The 24943-nt window shown below is 31.7% G+C and overlaps 1 protein-coding gene across 3 annotated transcripts in view; it reads left to right on the top strand.

The window, feature by feature from the left end:
* LOC127734981 (cytosolic purine 5'-nucleotidase-like) overlaps nucleotides 1-24943 on the top strand; it is a 71727-nt gene that overhangs the window by 32338 nt on the left and 14446 nt on the right. For 2 of the 3 annotated variants that reach the window (XM_052245033.1, XM_052245034.1), the window contains 10 exons: nucleotides 6174-6247; nucleotides 7017-7134; nucleotides 9059-9154; nucleotides 9649-9737; nucleotides 10927-10984; nucleotides 18985-19078; nucleotides 19492-19571; nucleotides 22210-22270; nucleotides 23275-23307; nucleotides 24440-24460. In XM_052245033.1, coding sequence (XP_052100993.1) covers nucleotides 6174-6247; nucleotides 7017-7134; nucleotides 9059-9154; nucleotides 9649-9737; nucleotides 10927-10984; nucleotides 18985-19078; nucleotides 19492-19571; nucleotides 22210-22270; nucleotides 23275-23307; nucleotides 24440-24460 — 724 coding nt within the window. The remainder of the gene's footprint in view (nucleotides 1-6173; nucleotides 6248-7016; nucleotides 7135-9058; nucleotides 9155-9648; nucleotides 9738-10926; nucleotides 10985-18984; nucleotides 19079-19491; nucleotides 19572-22209; nucleotides 22271-23274; nucleotides 23308-24439; nucleotides 24461-24943) is intronic. The other variant, XM_052245035.1, reaches the window with a different exon arrangement.

Raw genomic sequence — 24943 nt, 5'->3', positions numbered from 1 at the left:
TTGGTGGCATCACTTTAACTGTTCTAGAGTTATGCCCCTTTATGAATTGAAAAATTGCAAAATTTTTATTTTCTTCTAAATATCAAGTAATTTTTAAAATTGGAGTTATTTTCCTTTGTCCATGATTATAGTTGAATCAACTACAATCAATGCTTTATACAATGCAATGTTTAATTTTGACTTTCACTGATAAAACACAGATCAAGTTGAATTTGGGTAGTGTCACTTTAACCATTATTGAGTTATGCCCCTTTCTAAATCGAAAGATTGCCAAATTTTTAGTTTCCATTCTGTAACTTAAGTTTACCCCAACCAAACATTATGAAACCTATACACAATATTCATTACCACAAAACTAAGATCAAGTACAAATTTTTTGTTTCCGTTTTCTAACTTTAGTTTGCCTCAACCAAATGTTATGAAACTTATATACAATGCTTATTACTACATAATACAGATTAAGTACGAAATTTGGTGGCGACACTTTTACCATTCTTGAGTTATGTCCCTTTATAAACATAAAAATTGCTGAATTTTTTAGTTTGTCTCAACCAAATGTTATAAAACTTATACACAACCGTTCTAGAGTTATGCGTGTTTACAAAAAGAAAAATTGCTGAATTTTTAGTTTCTGTTCTCTACTTAAGTTAGCCTCAACCAAATGTTATGAGACTTACACACAATGCTTATTACCACAAAACTCGGATCGAGTTGAAATTTGGGTAGCGTCACTTTTACCGTTCTTCAGTTATGTCCCTTTATAACTATATGATATGCAAGTGGGGGCATCATCTGTGTCCACATGTGGACACTATCCACATTAATTTCTTCACGCTTGAAGATATTGATATGATATTTGATGTATTGTTTTATCATGACAAGTTACAGATTAAGTTCAAATTTTGTTCCGGTCTGATGATTTTGTGCAGAGTTATGGTCCTTTGACTTAGAAATTTCAAACAAATAATCAGTTTTTCACACTTTTTTTCGTCATGCTTGAAGATATTGATTTTATAATTGGTGTATTGTTATATCATGACAAGTTAAAGATTAAGTTCGAATTTTGTTCCGGTCTGATGATTTTGTGCAGAGTAATGGTCCTTGGACTTAGAAATTTCACTCAAATAATCAGTTTTTCACAATTTTTTTCATCATGCTTGAAGATATTGATTTGATAATTGGTATATAGTTTTATCGTGACAAGTTACAGACCAAGCTCCAAATTTGTTCCGGTCTGATGATTTTGTGCAGAGTTATGGTTCTTGGACTTAGAAAATTCACTCAAATAATCAGTTTTCCACACTTTTTTTCGTCATTCTTGAAGATATTCATTTGATAATTGGTATATAGTTTTATCATGACAAGGTTCAGATCAAGTTCACATTTTATTTCAGTCTGATGATTTTGTGCAGAGTTATGGTCCTTGGACTTAGAAAATTCACTCAAATAATCAGTTTTCCGAACTTTTTATACGACCGCGAAAAATTTTTGTGGTCGTATATTGGTATGACGTTGGCGTCGTCCGGCGTTGTCCGAAGACACATTAGTTTTTGCACTCTAACTTTAGTTTAAGTGAATGAATCTCTATGAAATTTTACCATAAGGTTCAATACCACAAAAGGAAGGTGGGGATTGATTTTGGGGGTTATGGTACCAACAGTTAAGGAATTAGGGGCCAAAAAGGGGCCAAAAATTAGCATTTTCTAGTTTCCAGACAATAACTGTGGAAGGGTGTATGGATCTCTCTGAAATTATACTACAAGTTTCCATACCACAAAGGGATGGTTAGGATTTGCTTTGGGGGGTTATGGCTCAAACCGTTTAAGAATTAGGGGCAAAAAAGGGGGAAAAACAAGGTTGTCTTGGTTAATGGACAAATACTTTAGTACAAAACATAATTTAAAGCAGTGTAAGGGAGATAAATCAAATACATCATTGAAATTATCTCCCTTACACTGCTTTAAAATTATGTATAAAGTAATGGATAATGAACAATTAAGATAATTTAAAACAGTGTAAGGGAGGTAATCCAAATACAACGTTTTGGTTACTTCCCTTACACTGCTTTTAAATTATGTTTAAAGAAATGCATATTTATAAAGGAAGACCAGTAAAAATATCTGCAAATGTTGCATCTTTTTTTTTTACAAAAAAATCCATATGAAAGATTTGACACTATATTTTAAATTCTTTTATAAAATAGATTAAGTTAGCACTATGGTAAATTTAAATGGGTAATTATGGTTGCAAACTCCATTGGAAATTTGAATTGATATTATGACCATATCTTGAGGGAAAGAATTTTTTGGGGGTAAAAAGGGGGGGGGGTAAAAAGAAATTGTGGGGGGTCAATTTTTTTCTCATTTCAGATTTCAGAAATTAAAAAGAATTATTCTTCAAATATTATTTTTTTTTCAAATTTCAAATATTGAAAAATTTCAAGAAGTAATCTTTAATTGCACAGTATGGCGCATTAGATTTGTAAAATCTTTGACCACATTTATTTATTTGTTATGCCGAATCTAACCGTGTATTTAGATTTTTAATTTTGGGTCCAGTTTTCAAATTGGTCTACATTAAGGTCCAAAGGGTCCAAAATTAAACTTTGTTTGATTTTAACAAAAATTGAATATATGGGGTTCTTTGATATGCTGAATCTAAACATGTATTTAGATTTTTGATTTTTGGCCCAGTTTTCAAGTTGGTCCAAATTGGGGTCCAAAATTAAACTTTGTTTGATTTCAACAAAAATTGAATATATGGGGTTCTTTGATATGCTGAATCTAACCATGTTTCTAGATTTTTTATTTGTGGACCCCGCTATCAAATTGGTTAATATTGAGGTCAAAAGGGTCCAAAATTAAACTTTGTTTGATTTCATCAAAAATTGAATTATTTGGGTTCTTTGATATGCCAAATCTAACCGTGTATTTAGATTTATAATTTTGGGTCCTGTTTTTTAAATTGGTCTACATTAAGGTCCAAAGGGTCCAAAATTAAACTTAGTTTGATTTTAACAAAATTGAATTCTTGGGGTTCTTTGATATGCTGAATCTAAACATGTATTTAGATTTTAGATTTTTGGCCCAGTTTTCAAGTTGGTCCAAGTTGGGGTCCAAAATTAAACTTTGTTTGATTTCAACAAAAATTGAATATATGAGGTTCTTTGATATGCTGAATCTTACCATGTATTTAGATTTTTCATTTGTGGGCCCGCTATCAAATTGGTTCATATTGAGGTCAAAATGGTCCAAAATTAAACTTTGTTTGATTTCATCAAAAATTGAATTATTGGGGTTCTTTGATATGCCAAATCTAACCGTGTATTTAGATTTTTAATTTTGGGTCCCGTTTTTTAAATTGGTCTACATTAAGGTCCAAAGGGTCCAAAATTAAACTTAGTTTGATTTTAACAAAAATTGAATTTTTGGGGTTCTTTGATATGCAGAATCTAAACATGTGTTTAGATTTTTGATTATGGGCCCAGTTTTCAAGTTGGTCCAAGTTGGGGTCCAAAATTAAACTTTGTTTGATTTCAACAAAAATTGAATATATGGGGTTCTTTGTTATGCTGAATCTAAACATGTATTTAGATTTTAGATTTTTGGCCCAGTTTTCAAGTTGGTCCAAATTGGGGTCCAAAATTAAACTTTGTTTGATTTCAACAAAAATTGAATATATGGGGTTCTTTGATATGCTGAATCTTACCATGTATTTGGATTTTTTATTTGTGGGCCCGCTATCAAATTGGTTCATATTGAGGTCAAAAGGGTCAAAAATTAAACTTTGTTTGTTTTCATCAAAAATTGAATTATTGGGGTTCTTCGATATGCCAAATCTAATCGTGTTTTTAGATTTTTAATTTTGGGTCCCGTTTTTTAAATTGGTCTACATTAAGGTCCAAAGGGTCCAAAATTAAACTTAGTTTGATTTTTAAAAAAAATGGAATTCTTGGGGTACTTTGATATGCTGAATCTAAACATGTGTTTAGATTTTTGATTATGGGACCAGTTTTCAAGTTTGTCCAAGTTGGGGTCCAAAATTAAACCTTGTTTGATTTCAACAAAAATTGAATATGGGGTTCTTTGATATGCTGAATCTAACCATGTATTTTGATTTTGGAACTTGGACCATAATAGGTAAATAAAAAAAATTGAAGTTCTTAGACCACATTCTTTCTGTGTCAGAAACCTATGCTGTGTCAAATATTTAATCACAATCCAAATTCAGAGCTGTATCAAGCTTGAATGTTGTGTCCATACTTGCCCCAACTGTTCAGGGTTCGACCTCTGCGGTCGTATCAAGCTGCGCCCAGGGAAGCATTTTATTTTCATCATGCTTGAAGATATTGATTTGATAATTGGTATATATTTTTATCATGACAAGTTACAGATCTAATTCAAATTTTGTTCTGGTCTGATGATTTTGTGCAGAGTTATGGTCCTTGGACTTAGAAAATTTACTTAAATAATCAGTTTTCTTCATTTTTTTATACGACCGCAAACAAATTTTTGTGGTCGTATATTGGTATGACGTTGGCGGCGTTGTCGTCGTTGTCATCGTCGTCGTTGTCATCCGAAGACACATTAGTTTTAGCACTCTAACTTTAGTTTAAGTAAATGGATCTCAATGAAATTTTACCATAAGGTTCAATACCACAAAAGGAAGGTGGGGATTGATTTTGGGGGTTATGGTACCAACAGTTAAGGAATTAAGGGCCAAAAAGGGTACAAAAATAAGCATTTTTGTAGTTCCAGACTTAACTTGTGTGTAAGTGTATGGATCTCTCTGACATTGTACCACAAGGTTCCATATCACAAAGGGAATGCTGGGATTGATTTTGGGGGTAATTGCCTCCAAATTTTAGGAATTAGGGGCCAAAAAGGGGCAAAAAACAAGCATTTTTCTAGTTTCATGACAATAACTTGTGTGTAAGTCTATGGATCTCTCTGACATTGTATCACAAGGTTCCATATCACAAAGGGAATGCTGGGATTGATTTTGGGGGTAATTGCCTCCAAATTTTAGGAATAAGGGGCCAAAAAGGGGCAAAAAAACAAGCATTTTTCTAGTTTCATGACAATAACTTGTGTGTAAGTGTATGGATCTTTATGAAATTGTACTGCAAGGTTCCATATCACAAAGGGAATGCTGGGTTTGAGTTTGGGGGTAATTGCCCTAAACGTTAAGGAATTTGGGGCCAAAAAACAAGCATTTTTCTAGTTTCCAGACAATAACTTGTGTTCAAGTGTATGGATCTCTCTGAAATTGTACTGCAAGGTACCATACCACAAAGGGAAGGCTGGAATTGAGTTTGGGGGTGATGAATCATAAGGGGGTTCAAAAAATTTGGGGGGGGGATTTTTTTTCCTTTTTTTCTTTAAAATTTTCCATTTTAAATTGGTTATTTCTGATTTATAAATAAAAGCAAATAATAATGATATGGTTTGAACAGGTAAATTAAAAATTTTTAAGTTCTTAGACCACTTTCATTCTGTATCAGAAACCTATGCTGTGTCAAATATTTAAGTACAATCCAAATTCAGTGCTGAATCCAGCTTGAATGTTGTGTCCATACTTGCCCCAACTGTTCAGGGTTCGACCTCTGCGGTCGTATCAAGCTGCGCCCCAGCGGAGCATTTTATTTAGTCATGCTTGAAGATATTGATTTGATAATTGCCAATTTGGTATATTTTTTTATCATGACAAGTTACAGATCTAATTCAAATTTTGTTCGGGTCTGATGATTTTGTGCAGAGTTATGGTCCTAGGACTTAGAAAATTCACTTAAATAATCAGTTTTCCACACTTTTTTTCGTCATGCTTGAAGATATTGACTTGATATTTATTATTTAGTTTACACCATGAAAAGTTATAGATCAAGATAGCATTTTGTTCCAGTACAATGATTTTTTAACTGGTAGGGGACTATGTATTGCCATGCAATACTCTCAGAATGCTTGTTTATATATATACATCATGACACAGCAGGAGCTGCTTTGGAATAATTGATTTAATAAGAGAAATTCACCAAATAAATATTTCTTTTGAGATTAATATAGATCAGTTCTTGAAACATAGAGGTTTTTATAAGTGGATATAAATTTTGTATTTAATAAGATTTAATGTTGAGTATTGAGAAATTGATGGATGTATTTATTGTATATTTGTAGAGTGTTTGTAAATAGAAGTCTGAACATGGCAAAGATAAAGATATTTGGATTTGATATGGATTATACTCTCGCAGGTATACAATTAACAATAACAAAAAACTTAGATGTAACACTGCATACAAAATAAGATGATCTCAAAACAAAGGCATTAGGAATAAAAGGGAAGGTTAGGTATATCATGTCTATGTTATAAAAACCAACGATGTAAATTATGTTAAATAGAAATTTATAGGTCAATATAAGGTTTTTACAGATGGGCCAGATCCAATACTAAGAAATATAAGGTTGTAAATAGCCCAAAAAATTGGCAGATTATAAATAAGTTCAACAGAGATGACCAAATATTTCACAATACAATACAACACCATGAGTGTCTTGATGGATGTATCAGTTTATCATAAATAATCTTTGATTACATAGTCATAAAAGATAACAATAAAAAGACTATTACGCCATATTTTTATAAAAATGAGGAGATGTGGTATGATTGCCAATGAGATAACGATCCACCAGTAACCAAGGACGAGGATGTAAACAGCTAAAGGTCTTACCGCCTTTAACAATGAACAAAACCAATACAATGTAGTAGGCCCTGGCATTACAAAATGTGAAATTCAGAAGGGAAAACCAACTATCTGATTTATGCAAATAAAATAAGCAGAAAAAAATATGGGAGACACGATCCAATGACGACCACTAAAAAAATTTGCTCCTGACTTGGGACAGGCACATAAAGAATGTTGCAGGTTAAACATGTTGGTGGGTGCTCAACCCTCCCCTCACATGGGACAGTTGTGTAACAGAACACTATGGTTTTATTCATTATTTTTTTTTCAAATTTAGTGTACAAATCACCAGTGTATGAAGATATGGGATTTGAGAAATTGAAAGAAAGACTTGTTGCCATTGGTTATCCCAAGGAAATTGAAGATTTTAAATATGATCCAGCATTTCCCTGCAGGTAAGGGATAGCAGTTGTGTAAAGAAGTAATGTTTTATACTTGAATTTTTTTCAACATAAAAAAATATTTTAAATGTTGATTTTTGCAAAGCTAGGAAAAAGACATTTATAGTCTCTAAAGTATATCAGCCAGTATTTAAATTGTTTCTCTGTAAAATTAGTGCTTAAATTGGAATTCAACAACAAATAGATTTTTTAGACAGCTGAACTATAGATCATTCTTCTTAAAATTCTGTAAATCAATTATCTTATAAATCTTATCATTTAAAGTATCTTTTAAAAAGTGAAATAACAAAAATACTGAACTCCGAGGAAAATTCAAATCGGAAAGTCCCTAATCAAATGGCAAAATCGAAAGCTCAAACACATCAAACAAATGTCATATTCCTGACTTGGTACAAGCATGTAGAAAATGGTGGATTAAACCTGGTTTTATAGATAGCTAAACTTATATTGATAATTGATTGATTGATTATTGTTTGCTGAATGTCCATCTTCAAATATTTCATGTTTATTGAGGATGATTTAGGGAATCATTGGACTAATTTATACAGATTGCAGTCAAAGTTTTATTATAAAGTTTGAATGGAATAACATTTTACTGCAGCAAAAAATTGCATCAATGACTAAGATTTTGATTGAGTCAGTGAATTTTTTAAAGTTTTCCCTCATCTGTGTATAACTTGTCATTTTGACCTGTACTAAAATTCCTTAAATATATTTTGGTCAAATATTGAATCCTGTTGTTTATGACTATCCATTTATGATTTTTATACGCCCGTCAAAATTTTGATGGGATGTATTATGGTATACAAATGTCATCTGTCCGTCTGTCTGTCCGGCGTAAACATGTCGCACCGTAACTTGAGAACAACTTATCCAAATTTCATGAAACTTAACATAGTTGTTTCTTATGATGGTCAAACGATCTGTATACTTTTTGGTGAAAATAAGATTAAAACTTTTTGAGTTACGGGACTTAGTAACTAAAACAGGTGTGTGTTTTTTTTCACATGTCGCACCGTATCTCAAAAACAATTTATGATTATGGCTTAAAACTTTACACACTTCTTAGTTATATTAATCTTAAGATCTGTATACTTTTTGGTGATGATTCAAAATTTTATTGTAGAGATATTGAGTAATTTGTTAAAAAAGGGGAGGGGTTTTTCACATGTCGCGCCGTATCTCAAAAGCAGTTTATGATTATTGCTTAAAACTTTACACACTTCTTAGTTATATTAATCTTAAGATCTGTATACTTTTTGGTGATAATTCAAAATTTTATTTTTGAGTTATTGAGTATTTTGTAAAAAAAGGGGGAGGGGTTTTTCACATGTCGCGCTGTATCTCAAAAACAGTTTATGATTATTGCTTAAAACTTTACACACTTCTTATTAATATTAATCTTAAGATCTGTATACTTTTTGGTGATGATTCAAAATTTTATTTTTGAGTTATTGAGTATTTTGTAAAAAAAGGGAGAGGGGTTTTTCACATGTCGCTCCGTATCTCAAAAACGATTTATGATTATTGCTTAAAATTTTACACACTTCTTAGTTATATTTATCTAAAGATCTGTATACTTTTTGGTTTTGATTCAAAATTTTATTTTTGAGATATTGATTTTTTTTTTTTTAAAAAGGGGGTTTTTCACATGTCTCTCCCTATCTCAAAAACAATTTACGATTATTGCTTAAAATTTTACACACTTCTTAGTTATCTTAATCTAAAGATCTGTATTCTTTTTGGTTTTGATTCAAAATTTTATTTTAGGGATATTGAGTTTTTTGTATAAAAAAGGGGGTTTTCGCATGTCAGGCCGTATGTCAGAAACTATTTATGATTATTGCATAAAAATTCACACACAAGATGACGGGCGTATCATGTGCTCATGGCGCAGCTGTTTATTGTATTATTGTAGGGGTCTTTGGTTTGACAGGCAGTTTGGAACTTTACTGAAAGTGGATTGCTATGGTAATGTCTTGGTAGCTGTGCATGGATTCAGGTTTATGAAAAGGTACGTTCATACACTTTAGCTAGAAAGATTTTTTGGAAAGAAAGGCAAAAGGTTTTTTTTTTTTCAATTAAGATAGTTTATATTTAAGATAGTATATCATGAATCTGTGGTCTCATCAACTTGAAACTTATTACATATGTGCATAATGATGTGAACTATTTGAATCATATGCATAGTAAGCTATAAAAGGCCACAAAATGACATATACAGTATATATTAGCTTGCATGAGAATATGTTCCTCTAGAGACAATTCTAAATGACAAAACTTATTGTTGGTTTGCTACCATTTAATTATGAATTATTTCTCGTTAGTTTGATCTTTGACAGACACTTGAAAGATGTAAACTTTAAACAGTTTATGTGAGTGTGTATTAGAAAAATTTGAACAACTTGGTATGAATTAAGACATGATTTATCTAATAGGTATGTTATGTATAAAAAACTCTGATAGTTATATATTTCTTTTTTAACCTTTTCTTTTGTACATTTCCAGCTATGAGATAGGAAAAATGTATCCCAACAAATATGTACAGTTGGATGAGAACAGGATATATGTGCTGAATACACTATTTAATATCCCAGGTATGTTGTAATTTAGTATATATTGTTACTATAAATAAAAGGCAAAATTGTGATTGATTAATGTCCTTCACTTCATATCTTGAGAAAAAACTTTCACAGGATCTTAAAAATATTTGATCCTGAACTTTTCAAGAAGGAAGCAGTGAGGGTTTTTACCTCTTACATATTCACCTCATACTTTTTGTGAACTATCAAATTCTTGATAATGGATAGTTTGTGCCTTTGATGCAGCTTCCATTCAGTTCATATCATAAGTTAAATACAGGAAATAGAAAATGATATAAAGATTATCTTAAAGTTAAAATCCAGATTGCCAGACATGGGGAAATGGTTAATAAGATCAACAGATATAAGATTGAATGATTGATTGTGCTTAATATTTAGCAACAAATATGACACACATATTCTGGAAAATAACGTGAAATTGATATCAAGATTTCCTGCTTTGTATTAGACCGAAATGCTCAGTTGGATTTTAATGTGCTAGCTCACAGGGCAAAATGGTTAGCAGAAAGAAATGTCACTTTACTCTTGACAAATTATTCTTACTGTTAGGTAACCAGGCTAAATGCAGTGAACTGCCTCAATGGTCTTATGGTGACATGTTTGCCTCGAGTTTGGGAGGTCATGGGTTCAATCCCCAGCCTGGTCAAACCAAAACTTGAACTCTGGTATTTGCTACTTCTCCCCTTAGGATGCAGCATTTAAGAGTTAGAGAAAAAGACTTGTAAGTTAGGACTCTAAATAATGTGTCAGGGTAGGGTGATATGTCTTCCTGGGGACTGTTAGCGTGTGAAATAGCGCATTAATAACAGAGTGTCTACTGCAAAGTAGGTTTTACAATCATATCACATCCACCTTCTCGTCCTGATCTGCATGTAATATCTGCCACTGGATGTTTAACACCAATTCATTCATCCATCCATCCTTAATACATTGTGCTTGGTGGAGAGGCAGTAAACACTAGTTTGAAATTTTAGTTTGAAATTTCCAGGATCAAATAAATAATTTCCTGTATTAATGCCAGCTAGCAAGCCATTAGATATGTATTCCTGAACTTAAGTTATCCTCAAGTTAGTGTGGTTAGTAAAATTATAATCTAGTTCTATGATTATTTTTGTTTGTTTCTTGTCAAAATTTTTGTAAAAAAAACCCAAACTAAATCAAAATACTTCTATGTGTTTTTCAGAAACCTACATGATAGCCTGCATGATTGATTTCTTCATATCAAAGAAAGATTATGAACAGTAAGTATTGAGTACTTTTAATAATAGATAAATGTCATGTGATCATTGTTTCTTATATAAGCATCTAGTGCATGTTATTAATCAGGTCCATGTGTTTGCTTTCTCAATTTTACATTTCTTTTATAACTTGAAAAAACGGTAAGTAAAATGTTTAATTATGTAAGTAGACTAAGAAAAATGAGGTATGCAGAATGAGACATCGACATTCATAACATGATCTTCAAGAGGTCAAAAACACAAGTCATTGATATGAACAAGTGCTTATATCATATATTTGTCTTGACATAGGCAAATTGTATCATCAGTAGTACAATAATTCAACCAAAAAGATCTGGACTTCATAAACAAGATATCATTTTCTATCCAGATCCACAAATAACAATAGGAGATATAGACAAATAAAAAAGGGGAGATGATACCAAGAGGGCAATCATAAACTAGACAACCCAATGACCAAAAGAAAAAAGATCACAGACAAACAAAAGTCCAAAGAAAAAAGATTCAGCAACACAAACACCAATCAAAAAACCAGGGTGATGTCATGTGCTTTGAAAGGGTCAGTAGTTCCTGCTCCAATTGTGACACTTGTCTTGTAATGTTGATTATACATATCCTGTGGCAACAATTGGCATTTAGCCATGTTATGACAACAATTAGCATTTAGCTGTAGTCTATTTTGGTCAACTTGTTGGGTTGCTATTTAATCAGTGTTTACACTTCATCTTACGTTATTCACATATATCCTTGATGTAGTCAGGGACATTATGTGATTCTTATTTGAGGTCAACTTCAATTTTCTGTGTAACATTTACATAGTTCCATGTGCCCTTTTAAATGAAATTACACCAGGATGTTCTTGGAATCTAGGACAAACGCTAGTCAGTATTTTTCATTAATGATAGGGGAGTGATATAAGCTCTTTGGTTAACATTTTATTGTAAGACAATAAGTTTAAATGATAGAGCTAAAAGTACTCTATGCAATAACACCATGAACTTTTTGAGAATCTAGGCGAAATGCTAGTCAATATTAATCATAGATGAATGGAAAGTTATATACTGTGGATTCATTATTATTCGTGGGATACCAATTTTCATGGATTTTGTGGGTACAGGTGAACCACAGATTTAAATGGTCAAAGAATTACAGATTTTCTATAGGCATGTATGCAGCCTTTTGCAAAACCACAAAATCAAATATCCACGAAAAATGCAAGTTTTCTTCAATCCAAGAAAATTGGTACTCATGAAAATAAATGAATCCATAGTTAGTTCCTGGACCCTTTAGTATAAGTTTTATTTGTAAGAATTTACATTTCAAAGATTAGGCTAAATGTGAACAGTTTTTCATTAAATGTATGTAGGTTGATGTCAGGTCCTGCCAATAGTTTTATCATGATTCTTTTGATTTTGTATATGTAAATGTGTGCATTGGAGTACTGTATACAGTTGTAGTTGTATGTTTTTCTCAGTTTATTTGCAAAGTTTATAACTGATCAGATGCATGATGTACCATCAGTATTAAATTTTCCGTAGTCGGTGCAGTAAAAAAAATATAAATTTAACTATCAGGATGCCATGGCATATTAGCTGCATTGAAAAGGCACATTATATATTATCAACTGAACCTTTAGAGGAACATTGGCTAAGGGCATATTACTGTGGATTCATTATTATTCATGGGATTTACCATAGGGTTGTATGCAGACTTTGGAAAAAAAACGCGAAATCAAATATCCACGAAAATATGATTTTTTTTCAATTCACGAAAAATTGGTACCCACAAAAAAAATTAATTAATCCACAGTACCTGAATTTTAATATCATCATGTATGTTACCGTTTCTCTGGAAAAGGACACATTGTTTTGTTTGAAAAATTGTTTTATTTGGAATAATCCAATATGTTACACCATAAAGGAAGTTGAAGCAAAATACAATAATAAAACAAGCATTGCTTTTACTACACATTGAAAATTGCAGCTCCAATCTTGAAGTAATTTGTATGTTTCATATTTTGCTACAAATTTATATTTACAGTTACAATTACAATACAATAATATTTGAATTAAAGAACCTCTCAGTCTTCTAATTGCTGAAACAATTTAAAAATTTACATGAACAATTTGAGAGTAGAATTTTTCATTCAAAAACATCAAATGTGAAAAAAAGGCAAATGTGGAGTTTATAATACACAGCAATATCATGCATTACATTGCAAGCAACAATGAACATCTAGTGGCTACCATATGACCTCCAACTATGAAAAATCACTTGCAACATACATGTCCTGAGCTTGACATGTTGTAAAAGAATACAACACATTGTGAAACTTGGCTTTAGGAACTGTCAGTAATTCTTGATGAATGTTTAAAATTGACAAATGGGGGCAATTGTCCTGTTTTTTTTATCTCAAAATGTTATTATTAGAAATCTAGTAATTATTTGAGAATTTGATTAATTCTTTTCATAAAATGAAAATCATAATTTTGCTTCAGATGGTTTGTTAAAAAATATTTTTTATTGCTGTAGTATGAGATGTCAGAACTTTAGAAAGATTCAAAATTTGAAAAACTGTTTCAAACTTTAGGTTTAAGAGTCTTTACCTGAAAGACTAAATTGTCATAGAAAAGTAGAACTTAAATATCTTGGGAAACTTTTTTACTCACACTTTGAATGAAACAAACCAAGTAGAATGTTTCTCTTTTGACCTAAAACAGATAAATTCCATCTAAACCCAACGCTGATCTTACTGGTCTATTTCCAATATGCATCTTGTGCAAAATTTTCAAATGCCTAAACTATATCAATTAAGAAAGTTCTGACATTAATAAAACTGTGGATCAGATAATTGCCTACTTGTCGGTCTTGAACATTCTTGCTATATTTATTTTTTCTTTGAACAACATGGGAGAATATTTTGATGCTATTGACAGGTGATGTTACCATGGTAACGTGTCGCCTATCATGCCTATGTTTGGAGGTAAAGTATTAGGTAAACCTAATATCTGATGATAACTACAGAATTCTGGTATATTTCTCCTTAAATGTAACTAGTTATTGTTATATTATTTCTTAAAAAAGGTGGTGGGGAAATACTAGAGAAGTAAATAATCATTCCGTTAATCGTACACTTAGAATACTTTGTGCATTACTGTTTATCGTCCTTGTTCAATAGCTACAAGAAGATAAAATATTCCTAAATGAAAGCTGCTCTTAGCTAGGTAAATTTTGACTGAAGAATTAGGCAGCTGCAAAAAGTGGTAATATTTATTTAATAATGCTGTTAAAAAGGGAAAAAAAAGTATGGGTTTCTGTTCTGGTTGAAAAGAAGAAATATTTGAGATAAACTCATAAATTGTTAGTCTTATTTTCTATGTAAGGTACAGATTTTTTCATGAAAGTGTTCAAAATTGGTAGGAACTAAACTGTACATATTTTTAAAGAATGAATGCAAATGATACTTACCGGTAATAAGCAAGTGTCAAAATTTGCCAAAGTGGAATATAATGAAATATTTCTCCCCTGTTTTTTATGTCTACTAAAAAGTGGTGGGGAGGGAGTTATTCATTAGTGATCATTAGTTTTTGACTAACATTGATCAGTTAATTTTTGCTGTGTTTTACAAATTAATAGTCTATTTTGTTATTTATAAGGAAGACAATCCAATTTATCATCAAACATTTTTTTTCAACTTTTTATACCAATAATTGAAGAAAATACCAGAATTCTGCAGTTTTAATTATCTGCAAAACTTTTGCAATTTACGAAAAGTTTTTAGAAAAGAATCTACAAATAAAATCTACAGTCATATTCAATAATAATATAATGAGGATTTTACATATTTCAGCTCTTATGAAAATGAAATAAACAATAAACTGGGCAATGAAATATAGTGAAAACATTTTGTTAACACTATAGTTTGTTTCTTTTTAATACTAGTTTTCATGATTTAATGAAATTATTTTGAAAAGTTATTTAACCTACTAGTTGTTGGGCTGTGTGTATCAGTTTATAGATACATGTTCATGTGCTCCCCAAAATTGATGGTATATTCTCTTTCTTTACATGAACAATAACTTATTTATAGACTTTAAAAAAGGTCCAATTTCTATATACCAGTAAGTCATTAAACCCAAGGTCAGTCAGTCTTAAAACAAGTGGGGATCTAACATGTTGCATTATCCAATCTTTTGTTCAATGTAGAACAAGAAATAGAAATGAGGTTGTATGATAAAGCAACTGCTTAACCTTAAATTGCAAAAATAGTAAAATTTTCTATTCTTTCAAAATTTTGTAAATTCTACTGATGAAATATAGGAGGATAGTCTGGTAATTTCAGTGTAGAAATGTCATTTGTTATGTCATAAGTGACCTATTTGACCAAAAATGGCCAGTTTATATATAGTGTTTGGTTGGATTAAATATGAGCAGCAGCCTTTCCCGAAAAAGGTATTTCACTTTCATCAATTCTATATGACACTTTGTAGTAGTTTATCTTTTTTGGGGAAGACTATTGCTCATATTTGAATATCATTTCGAGTATCTGAAAATGAGGTACTAGCTATTTTTAGTGTTTTTATACGACCGCAAACAAATTTTTGTGGTCGTATATTGGTATGACGTTGGCGTCGTCGTCGTCGTCCGGCGTCGTCGTCCGAATACACATTAGTTTTCGCACTCTAACTTTAGTTTAAGTAAATGGATCTCAATGAAATTTTACCATAAGGTTCAATACCACAAAAGGAAGGTGGGGATTGATTTTGGGGGTTATGGTACTAACAGTTAAGGAATTAGGGGCCAAAAAGGGGCCAAAAATAAGCATTTTTGTAACTTCCAGACATTACTTGTGTGTAAGTATATGGATCTCTCTGACATTGTACCACAAGGTTCCATATCACAAAGGGAATGCTGGGATTGATTTTGGGGGTAATTGCCTCCAAATTTTAGGAATTAGGGGCCAAAAAGGGGCAAAAAACAAGCATTTTTCTAGTTTCATGACAATAACTTGTGTGTAAGTGTATGGATCTCTCTGACATTGTATCACAAGGTTCCATATCACAAAGGGAATACTGGGATTGATTTTTGGGGGTAATTTCTTCCAAATTTTGGGAATTAGGGGCCAAAAAGGGGCAAAAAACAAGCATTTTTCTAGTTTCATGACAATAACTTGTTTGTAAGTGTATGGATCTTTATAAAATTGTACTACAAGGTTCCATATCACAAAGGGAAAGCTGGAATTGATTTTGGGGGTAATTGCCCAAAAATTTTAGTAATTAGGGGCTATCAAGGGGCAAAAAATAAGCATTTTTCTTGTTTCCAGACAATAACTTGTGTTCAAGTGTATGGATCTCTCTGAAATTGTACTGCAAGGTTCCATATCACAAAGGGAAAGCTGGGTTAGAGTTTTGGGGTAATTGCCCTAAACGTTTAGGAATTAAGGGCCAAAAAGGGACCAAAAAACAATAATTTTTCTAGTTTCCAGACAATAACTTGTGTTCAAGTGAATGGATCTCTCTAAAATTGTACTGCAAGGTACCATACCACAAAGGGAAAGCTGGGATTGAGTGTGGGGGTGATGAATCATAAGGGGGTTCAAAAACTTTGGGGGGGGGGGGGGTTTTCCTTTTTTTTCTTTAAAATTTTCCATTTTAAATTGGTTATTTCTGATTTATATATAAAAGCAAATAATAATGATATGGCTTGAATAGCATACATGTGAACCTCCCGACAGGAGTACAATAATCCCGTTTTCAGGAGTCTCCTCCCGACCTCCCGTTGAAGAGGAAATAATCCTGTGTATGAAATTTTTCATGAATGAAAAATTTCTGCCCAACATATCATCTCAGGCATCTGGTGTAACTCACATTACCTGAAGTTATATTTTACCTGTAAATCAATTAACATGCATAATTATATGGCTTCACTTGTCAGCTTGGGTGTCAAACATACTGGTAATCAACGATTTTTTACCTCAGGCTAACTGCCGTTGTGTAACAAAAACTGTGTATTTATTGGGTTACTTCCCTTGATTTATCCTGTTTTAAGTTACTTTCCTTTTAATAATGAAAATTTTTAAAAGAATATAAATAAAATATAAATTGAACACATAATCATAAAAGGATGGTAAATAAATGATTTTAAATGTCTTAGGACAAATAAAAAAATAATAATTTGAAAATTATTTGAGGATTCTATACTTCCTTTCAAGGCTTAAATTGAAATTTATATGATAACTATGACCCTTGTTATACAGTTAGAATGATTTTCTGAGTATGCAAACAAAAGCTATTTGCAGATAGTTAAACAAATGTTCTGGTTGCAATGATTGTTTTATAGAATATGAAGTAAAAAATTTAAAGAACATACTGAAAAAAAAAATGTTAGATTGAACATGTAGAATATAAAGATGGAGAAACATTATAAGTACAAGGGTACTATAAACATAATAAGTTGGATAGAAAGTTGAAGAAAACACACTTTAAAAGACCATTTTTACAGCACACGGTTACATTTACGACAAAATTTATGTCGATTAAAAACCTCCAGATCTGAGTCCTAATCTCCTGACCAAAATTTCCCAATCTCCTGATCTGAGTTTCACAGTCCATCACATGTATGAATAGGTAAATTAAAAAATTATAAGTTCTTAGACCACTTTCATTCTGTGTCAGAAACCTATGCTGTGTCAAATATTTAATTACAATCCAAATTCAGTGCTGTATCAAGCTTGAATGTTGTGTCCATACTTGCCCCAACTGTTCAGGGTTTGACCTCTGCGGTCGTATCAAGCTGCGCCCCAGCGGAGCATTTTATTTGTAGTTTACCTTAACTTATGGAAGTTAAGAGGGTTCAAAGTATATTTTTCAAGACAAAATTCAAGTAGAAAATTATATAATACTTAGTGATTTTTCAAGGTTTAAAAAATAACCTTATCATTCCCTCTCTGTTGGTTAGAAATTATCATTTTGTCTGCTTTCTACAAAAATGACCAATGATAACTTGAATTTCAAGTCATCAAGACAGCTTGAGTACTGAACAACACCTACTTTTTAGACCAAATAGGATTAGGTCAAGGGACTTGAATTGACAAAACAAAGCAGTGGGTGTATTGGTTACAAGAATTGAAAAGAGTTTCAATTGAAAAATTCTGTGTTTAAAACAGCTTATTAGTTTTCCTCAAAGAAGTTCATGTGGAATATTGAAGTACTCATAGTCTTTATTTTGGGCAGATGTACCTCATAATATCATAGGAAACATAAGGGTAATCTTATTTAGATAGATATCTTGCAGTGAATTTGCTATTCTTCTTTTACTTAAATGTCAAGATGGCATTTCTGGTTTTATTGTGTTGTTCAGTTTCTGTCCTTTAATACATCTTCTTTTATTCATGTTTATTCTCACTGGAGGAACATTTAATGGTTCTGCCACATTGATGAAATATGGAGAAGTCATATTAAATTTTGAGTAGGTCAGCATCCAAACTAAATAGATCACATTAACTTATTTTACATTTTTGACAAAAAGTTTGTGTATAAATCACAGGTCCTATCTTGTTATGTTAAGGATTAGCCTAACTTTTATTGGGGTGCACAATTACAGAATAGGTTAGCATCAGGGGCAAAATAATATCCTACTTTATGGTTATGGGGTGTAGCTAATACTATATTTTTTTTGTCAGTGAGAATATCAGCCAAACTTTCTTATCTTATATTACCGTTATTTTGTAATACATTATGAAAGTTTATTATTCAAAGGACATAGTATCATGTAGTTACAAATCTTTTAAATAAAAATGTCCAATTTAAAAGTTGATAGTCTGATTTCAGTTTGAATTACAAGTGTATTTGAGCAGAGAATTGAAAGATCATACATCACAATATAGCTCAGAAATAACTTAACAAGATATTGTGCTTGGATTTTAATTACCTTGACATTATAATACATATAAATATATATAATATACAGACCAACTGCACGTTGTTTTTGTTTTCTATTTTTAGATCAGACATGGGTGTTAGATGTGGTGACCTGTTTATGTCCTACAAATCTATTTTCCAAGATATCAGAAATTCTGTTGATTGGGTTCATTTCCATGTAAGTAAATGGATTGTCAAAGTTATCACTAGCAAGTGAGTTTCTACAGCAACTTGTGCATGAAGGAAAAGTTTGAAAATTTTGCATAACTATGAGTTTTGTTTCACCTTGAGAAAGTCACAGAGGCAAGAACAAGGCCTGCTGTTTCTGGTGCAGTGTCAAACATGAACAAATAAATTTGTTTGTGATTAGGTCAGTTAAAGGGGAACGACTAGTGGTAAGTGAAATATATTTGTAATGCAGTTTTATTAGCATTGGCACATCTTATTTTCATGGAGATTATTTGGCCCTACCCCCTGAAGAAAGAAAATTGTTATAAAAACTGTATATGTCTTCAAAAACAAAATTAAATGTGGAAAATGCAGTTTGTGCATGAGAAATATTTCATTTATGACACTTCATTTCATTGTCAGGGTGACATGAAAGATCATACCGTACAGAACTTAGAGAAGTTTGTCCACAAAGACAAAAGATTACCATTGTTTCTGGAGAGGTAAGTTTTACAGTAGCAGAATAGCAAATACAATTACCAAATAATTCTTTCATATCATGCTCTATATAAAAATGAGGAGATCTGGTATGATTGCCAATAACATTACTATCCACCAGAGTTCAAATGAAGTAAATGTAAGCAATTATAGGCAACCATACTGCGTTCAATGATGAGAAAATCCCATACCTTATTGTTTGCTTTAAAAGGCCCAGACATGAAAAATGTGAAACAATTCAAACAAGAAAACCAACAGCCTAATTTATAACAAAATTTATGAAAAACACATATGACAGGCATTAACCAACGACAACCACTGAACTTCAGGCTCAAAAAGAATGTGGCGTGGTTAAACGTGTGTAAGCATTCAGCCCTCCTCTTAACCTGGGATAGTGGTTAAACAGCACAACATAAGAACAAACTATAAAATGATTGCAATCTATGTTCATTTTTACATTTAGGCATTCTATTTGTCAATGTCTTCACACTGGCCATAAACGAGGTGTCAGATGTTTAAAATATCATGCCTACGCATGTTTTCATGAGCATAGAGCTTAAAATGAAAGAATTATTTCAATTCAAATTGGAGAATTAAGAACTTTTGTATTTCTAATTTTTTTATTCAACCATACTCAGAAATAGTATTTAGATGATTGGGAAAAAATATGTAATGTAAAAAAAATTTCCAGTGTACACCAACATCCTGCAAGGACAATATTCTTTAATATGTCAAAACCGTTTAAAACTCAAGACTCAGTTTGTATAAGTGTCAAAGCCCATGTCAATTGTTAAAGACTGAGAAGTCAGAAATATTATCAGTGCTTGTTAGTCCCCTACCGACGAAGTCGAAGGGGACTTTAGGTTTGCACTCCGTCCGTCTGTCTGTCCATCCGTCAGTCCGGCAAATCAGTTGTTCACTTTTTTTTTCTTCGCGCTTGAAGATATTGATTTGATATTTGGTGTATTGTTTTATCATAAAAAGTTACAGATCAAGTTTGAATTTTGTTCCGGTCTGATGATTTTGTGCAGAGTTATGGTCCTTGGAATAATCAGTTTTACGCACTTTTTTTGTCATGCTTGAAGATATTGATTTGATAATTGGTATATAGTTTTATCTTGACAAATTACAGATCAAGTTCCAATCTTGTTCCGGTCTGATGATTTTGTGCAAAGTTATGGCCCTTGGACTTAGAAATTCGCTCAAATAATCAGTTTTCAACACTTTTTTTTGTCATGCTTGAAGATATTGACTTGATATTTGTTATATAGTTTACACCATGACAAGATATAGATCAAGTTAGTATTTTGTTCCTATACAATGAATTTTTAACAGGTAGGGGACTATGTATTGCCATGCAATACTCTCAGAATGCTTGTTTACAATATTTTAGGAAAGATGTGAGACTTAAATCAATACATAGTTTCTGATGCTTTGAAGTTTACATTATTTACAGGATTGTTAACATATGTTTCAAAATGAAATAAAAACTGATGTTAATCTTACTTTATATTATTTTGAACTTATTTAATGTTGTTATACGCCCGATTACGGGACGTATTATGGTATACCTCTGTCCGTCCGTCCGTCTGTCCGTCGTCAACATGTCGGACATTAACTCAAAAATGCTTTAACCAATTTGCATAAAACTTTGGTGAATTGTTTATATCTATTGACGTGAGCTCCCTTTCGTTTTTTAAAAAATTTAGATTTTACGTTTCCGAGTTATGGGGTTTTATTCATTAAAAAAAGGGGATTTTCCAGTTTTCGGACAATAAGTCAAGAATGCTTTCACCAACTTGCAAGAAATTGTGATGAATTGTTTATATCTATTGACATGAGCTCCCTTTCCATTTTTATAAATTTTAAATTTTACGTTTCTGAGTTACAGGGTTTATTCATAAAAAAAGGGGGGATTTTCCAGTTTTTGGACAAAAACTCCAAAATCCTTTCAGCAATTCGTATGAAACTTTGGTGAATTGTTTGTATGTATTGATGTAAGCTCCCTTTAGAATTTTATAAATTTTACATTTTACATTTCTGAGTTATGGGGTTTTATTCATTAAAAAAAGGGGTGATTTTCCAGTTTTCGGACAATAACTCAAAAATGCTGTCACCAATTCTCATGAAGCTTTGGTGAATTGTTTATATCTATTGATGTAAGCTCCCTTTTTATTTCCATAAATATGACATTGAGAATTAATTGAACTTTATTTGTTTATAGTCTGACAACAGATTTACTAAGTATTGGGGACTATTGCACAACAGCAAGAAATCTTTAATTGAATATAAATTCAATTCATATAACCAATTTTAAGTTCTTTGACTACATTTATTCAGAAACCTATAATATGTCAAATATTTAATTACAATCCAAATTCAGACCTGAATCAAGCTTGAATATTGTGTCCATTTTTGCCCCAACTGTTCAGGGTTGGACCTCTGCGGGCGTATCTAGCTGCGCTCAGCGAAGCAGTTTATTTTTTATTTGTCTTAATGAAAAAAAAACATTAGAAAATGAAAGCAATGTCTTGAAAGTCAAAAAATATTTAGAGATAGCTTGCACTGTAATTGGCATTCTTCATAACATAAACATATGTTGTTAAAAAAAATAATGATTTATATGAATATTTTTTATTGCAGAATTAGACAGCATGGACAAAAGACAATGATTATAACAAACAGTGATTATAAATATACAAATGTAAGTATAGTATGTATGCTCTCATGGAAAGGACAATACACTTGCATTTTGGAATATTATCTTGAAACTGTATAGTGGATAGAAATTTAAAAAGCAAAAATGATCATACAAGCCCTTTTCAACTGAATTTATAGTTTGTTCATATGTTGTACTGTTACACCACTGTCCCAGGTTAGGGGGAGGGTTTGGCACCAACAAACTAGTTTAACCCAGCCACATTCTGTATGTGCCTGTCCCAAGTTAGGAGCCTGTATTTCAGTGGTTGTTGTTTGTTGCTGTATATCATATTTGTTTTTCGTTCTTTGTTTTGTACATAAATCAGGCCGTTAGTTTTCTCGTTTGAATTGTTTTACATTTGTTATTTTGGGGCCTTTTATATCTGACTACGCAGTATGGGTATTGCTTATTGTTGAAGGCCGTACAGTGACCTTTAGTGGTAAACTTCTATTTCATTTGCTCTCCGGTGGAGAGTTGTCTCATTGGCAATCATACCACATCTTCTTATTTTTATAAGATCTACAATTATGTCAAGATGGCCAAAATTGTTTGTCATTTTTCTGTAGTTATTGCCCTTTAATGAAGATTCACACCCATTTTTGGCGAAAGTCAAGTGGATGAAGAAAAACTGGGAACAGCAAAAATAGTCAGGAAAAAAGATCTACAAAGAGATGAACATAGCTGAAATTGTCAGTAGACTCCTTATAGTAGTTATTACCCTGAAATGACAATTTTTACCCTTTTTAATTTTTTTGACAAAAGTTATAGAAGATAGAGAGTAACTGTAAACAGTAAAAATGATAGCAAGACACGATCAATAAAAAGAGTTTTTGTCATGAATTATATTCTAGTCTACAATGTTGAAGAGTGGCCATTGTTGAAGATGCACCGTGATCAAAGTGAGCCTCACGTTATAATATTCAGTATGACAAATGTAATTTTCCATTCAGTTTTCACTTTATTTGGTTTGAATAGAAATTATGTTGTTTTCTTTTATTTTCTTTCAGAAAATTATGGAATATTTGCTGGATTTCCCAGAGGTAAGGAAAAGATTTCAAATCTACTCTGATCAAAATTGGAAAGATTCTACATAATATATTTATCTTTAAAACAATATTTAATAACATCATTTTCCAAATAGTGAATGGGGAAAGAAGGGATATGTGATGGTTACAATCCCAAGAAATACAAACCTTTTTAACAACATATCAAAGATGCAATGCTCTTTGGGTTCCTGTTCTAGAGAGTTTCTGGATGGTCCTCCACTATTTACTAAAGAGGTGATACTTTTTTTGTTTGATAAAAGCATGAATAAAGACACCATAACATCAAATAATGCGGCACTCTTTGATATTCATCAATAACTACTACACATGTCTTTTAAGCTAGCCTGTATAATTATATTAATCTGCCTAACAGGCATATTTCTTAGTAAGCTATTGCTTTAACAAGTAACTAAGTATCGTCAGAACTAAACTTTTCAAAAAATTCATAATAAAGGTAGCACAACAGTCCAATACAGAAACATTTTTTGGGATGATTGTCAAAAATCGTTACAATAATTGCATGCACTAACTTCTGAAATTTACAGTATTATCACTGACAAACTGATTCCAAGCTTAAGCTTGGGTAGAATAGAATTATCATATGGTATTTGGAAAGCATGGCTAGAATATTATATCTGTCCATTTTGTTGATTTAATATTATTTTTACAATGTTAATAACAAACAACAGTGAACCAATGCCTGGTAAACCTTCAATACGATAGAATCTCTAAAGTGGATACCTCAGGTTAATAACAGTTGAGGCTATGGTAACATGTTGGAAATGTTTCAGACTGGAAAGAAACTTAATCTTTTTGTTTCATTTATTATCAAGGATGCACAGTAGCATAAAATATGAAATGGAAAATGTAGGTAGTTGTACATAAGACAATGTCCCAAATAAAAAAAAGGGGGGTTAAGCTCATTTTATGGTTTTCAGTGATGAGCCGAGATGCAAGTCATTCTTTGACAGTTAAAAACAATCTGTAGAGTGAACTGTAAAGAGTATCTTACGTCCAGTACCGGTAAATTGGAATTACACAGATTGTATGATGTGCCCATATTTATCATTAAAAGCTTCCATAAGAAATCTTAAACTTTATCAACATATTTTTTGACAATTTAAAGTTTCAGCAACCAGAACAAGGGGTATGTAGCTGTGTGCTTTATACCTACATAGACCATACATGTATTTTATTAACTTTAAATCTTTCCCCCTTTAAATTGTGTGATGTGTACAGTTTTTTATACAGTTTGCTATGCTGTTGCCAGTATATCGCTTTATGAACATGTTTCAAGTGAATTTTTCTATCTGCTGTTTAATATAGTATTAATAATTTTCATAGAAATCAGAGTTTTTGGTGGAATTATGATATTGAGTCATCATTGAGTTTGTTGACAATTGTATATACATGCATTTGAGTGATATGTTTTGTTATGATTTAATTAACCGGAGGATGTTGAGCAACACCAACAAAAATGTCTTTTTATCTCCAGAGTTGTTCAAAATAGAACTGACGTTGCAATATTTAATTGAGACGTCACAAACATGCATTGATATTGATATCATGCCCAACTGATGATGTCACAATATGTTCATTATTGACTGATATGTAGCTCATGATGTCACAA

The sequence above is a fragment of the Mytilus californianus genome, unplaced genomic scaffold, assembly GCF_021869535.1.
Source record: "Mytilus californianus isolate M0D057914Y unplaced genomic scaffold, xbMytCali1.0.p SCAF_3, whole genome shotgun sequence".
Classification (NCBI taxonomy): Eukaryota; Metazoa; Mollusca; class Bivalvia; order Mytilida; family Mytilidae; genus Mytilus; species Mytilus californianus.
The sequence above is the reverse complement of the archived record's forward strand: the minus strand, read 5'-3'. Positions and strand labels throughout refer to the sequence as shown.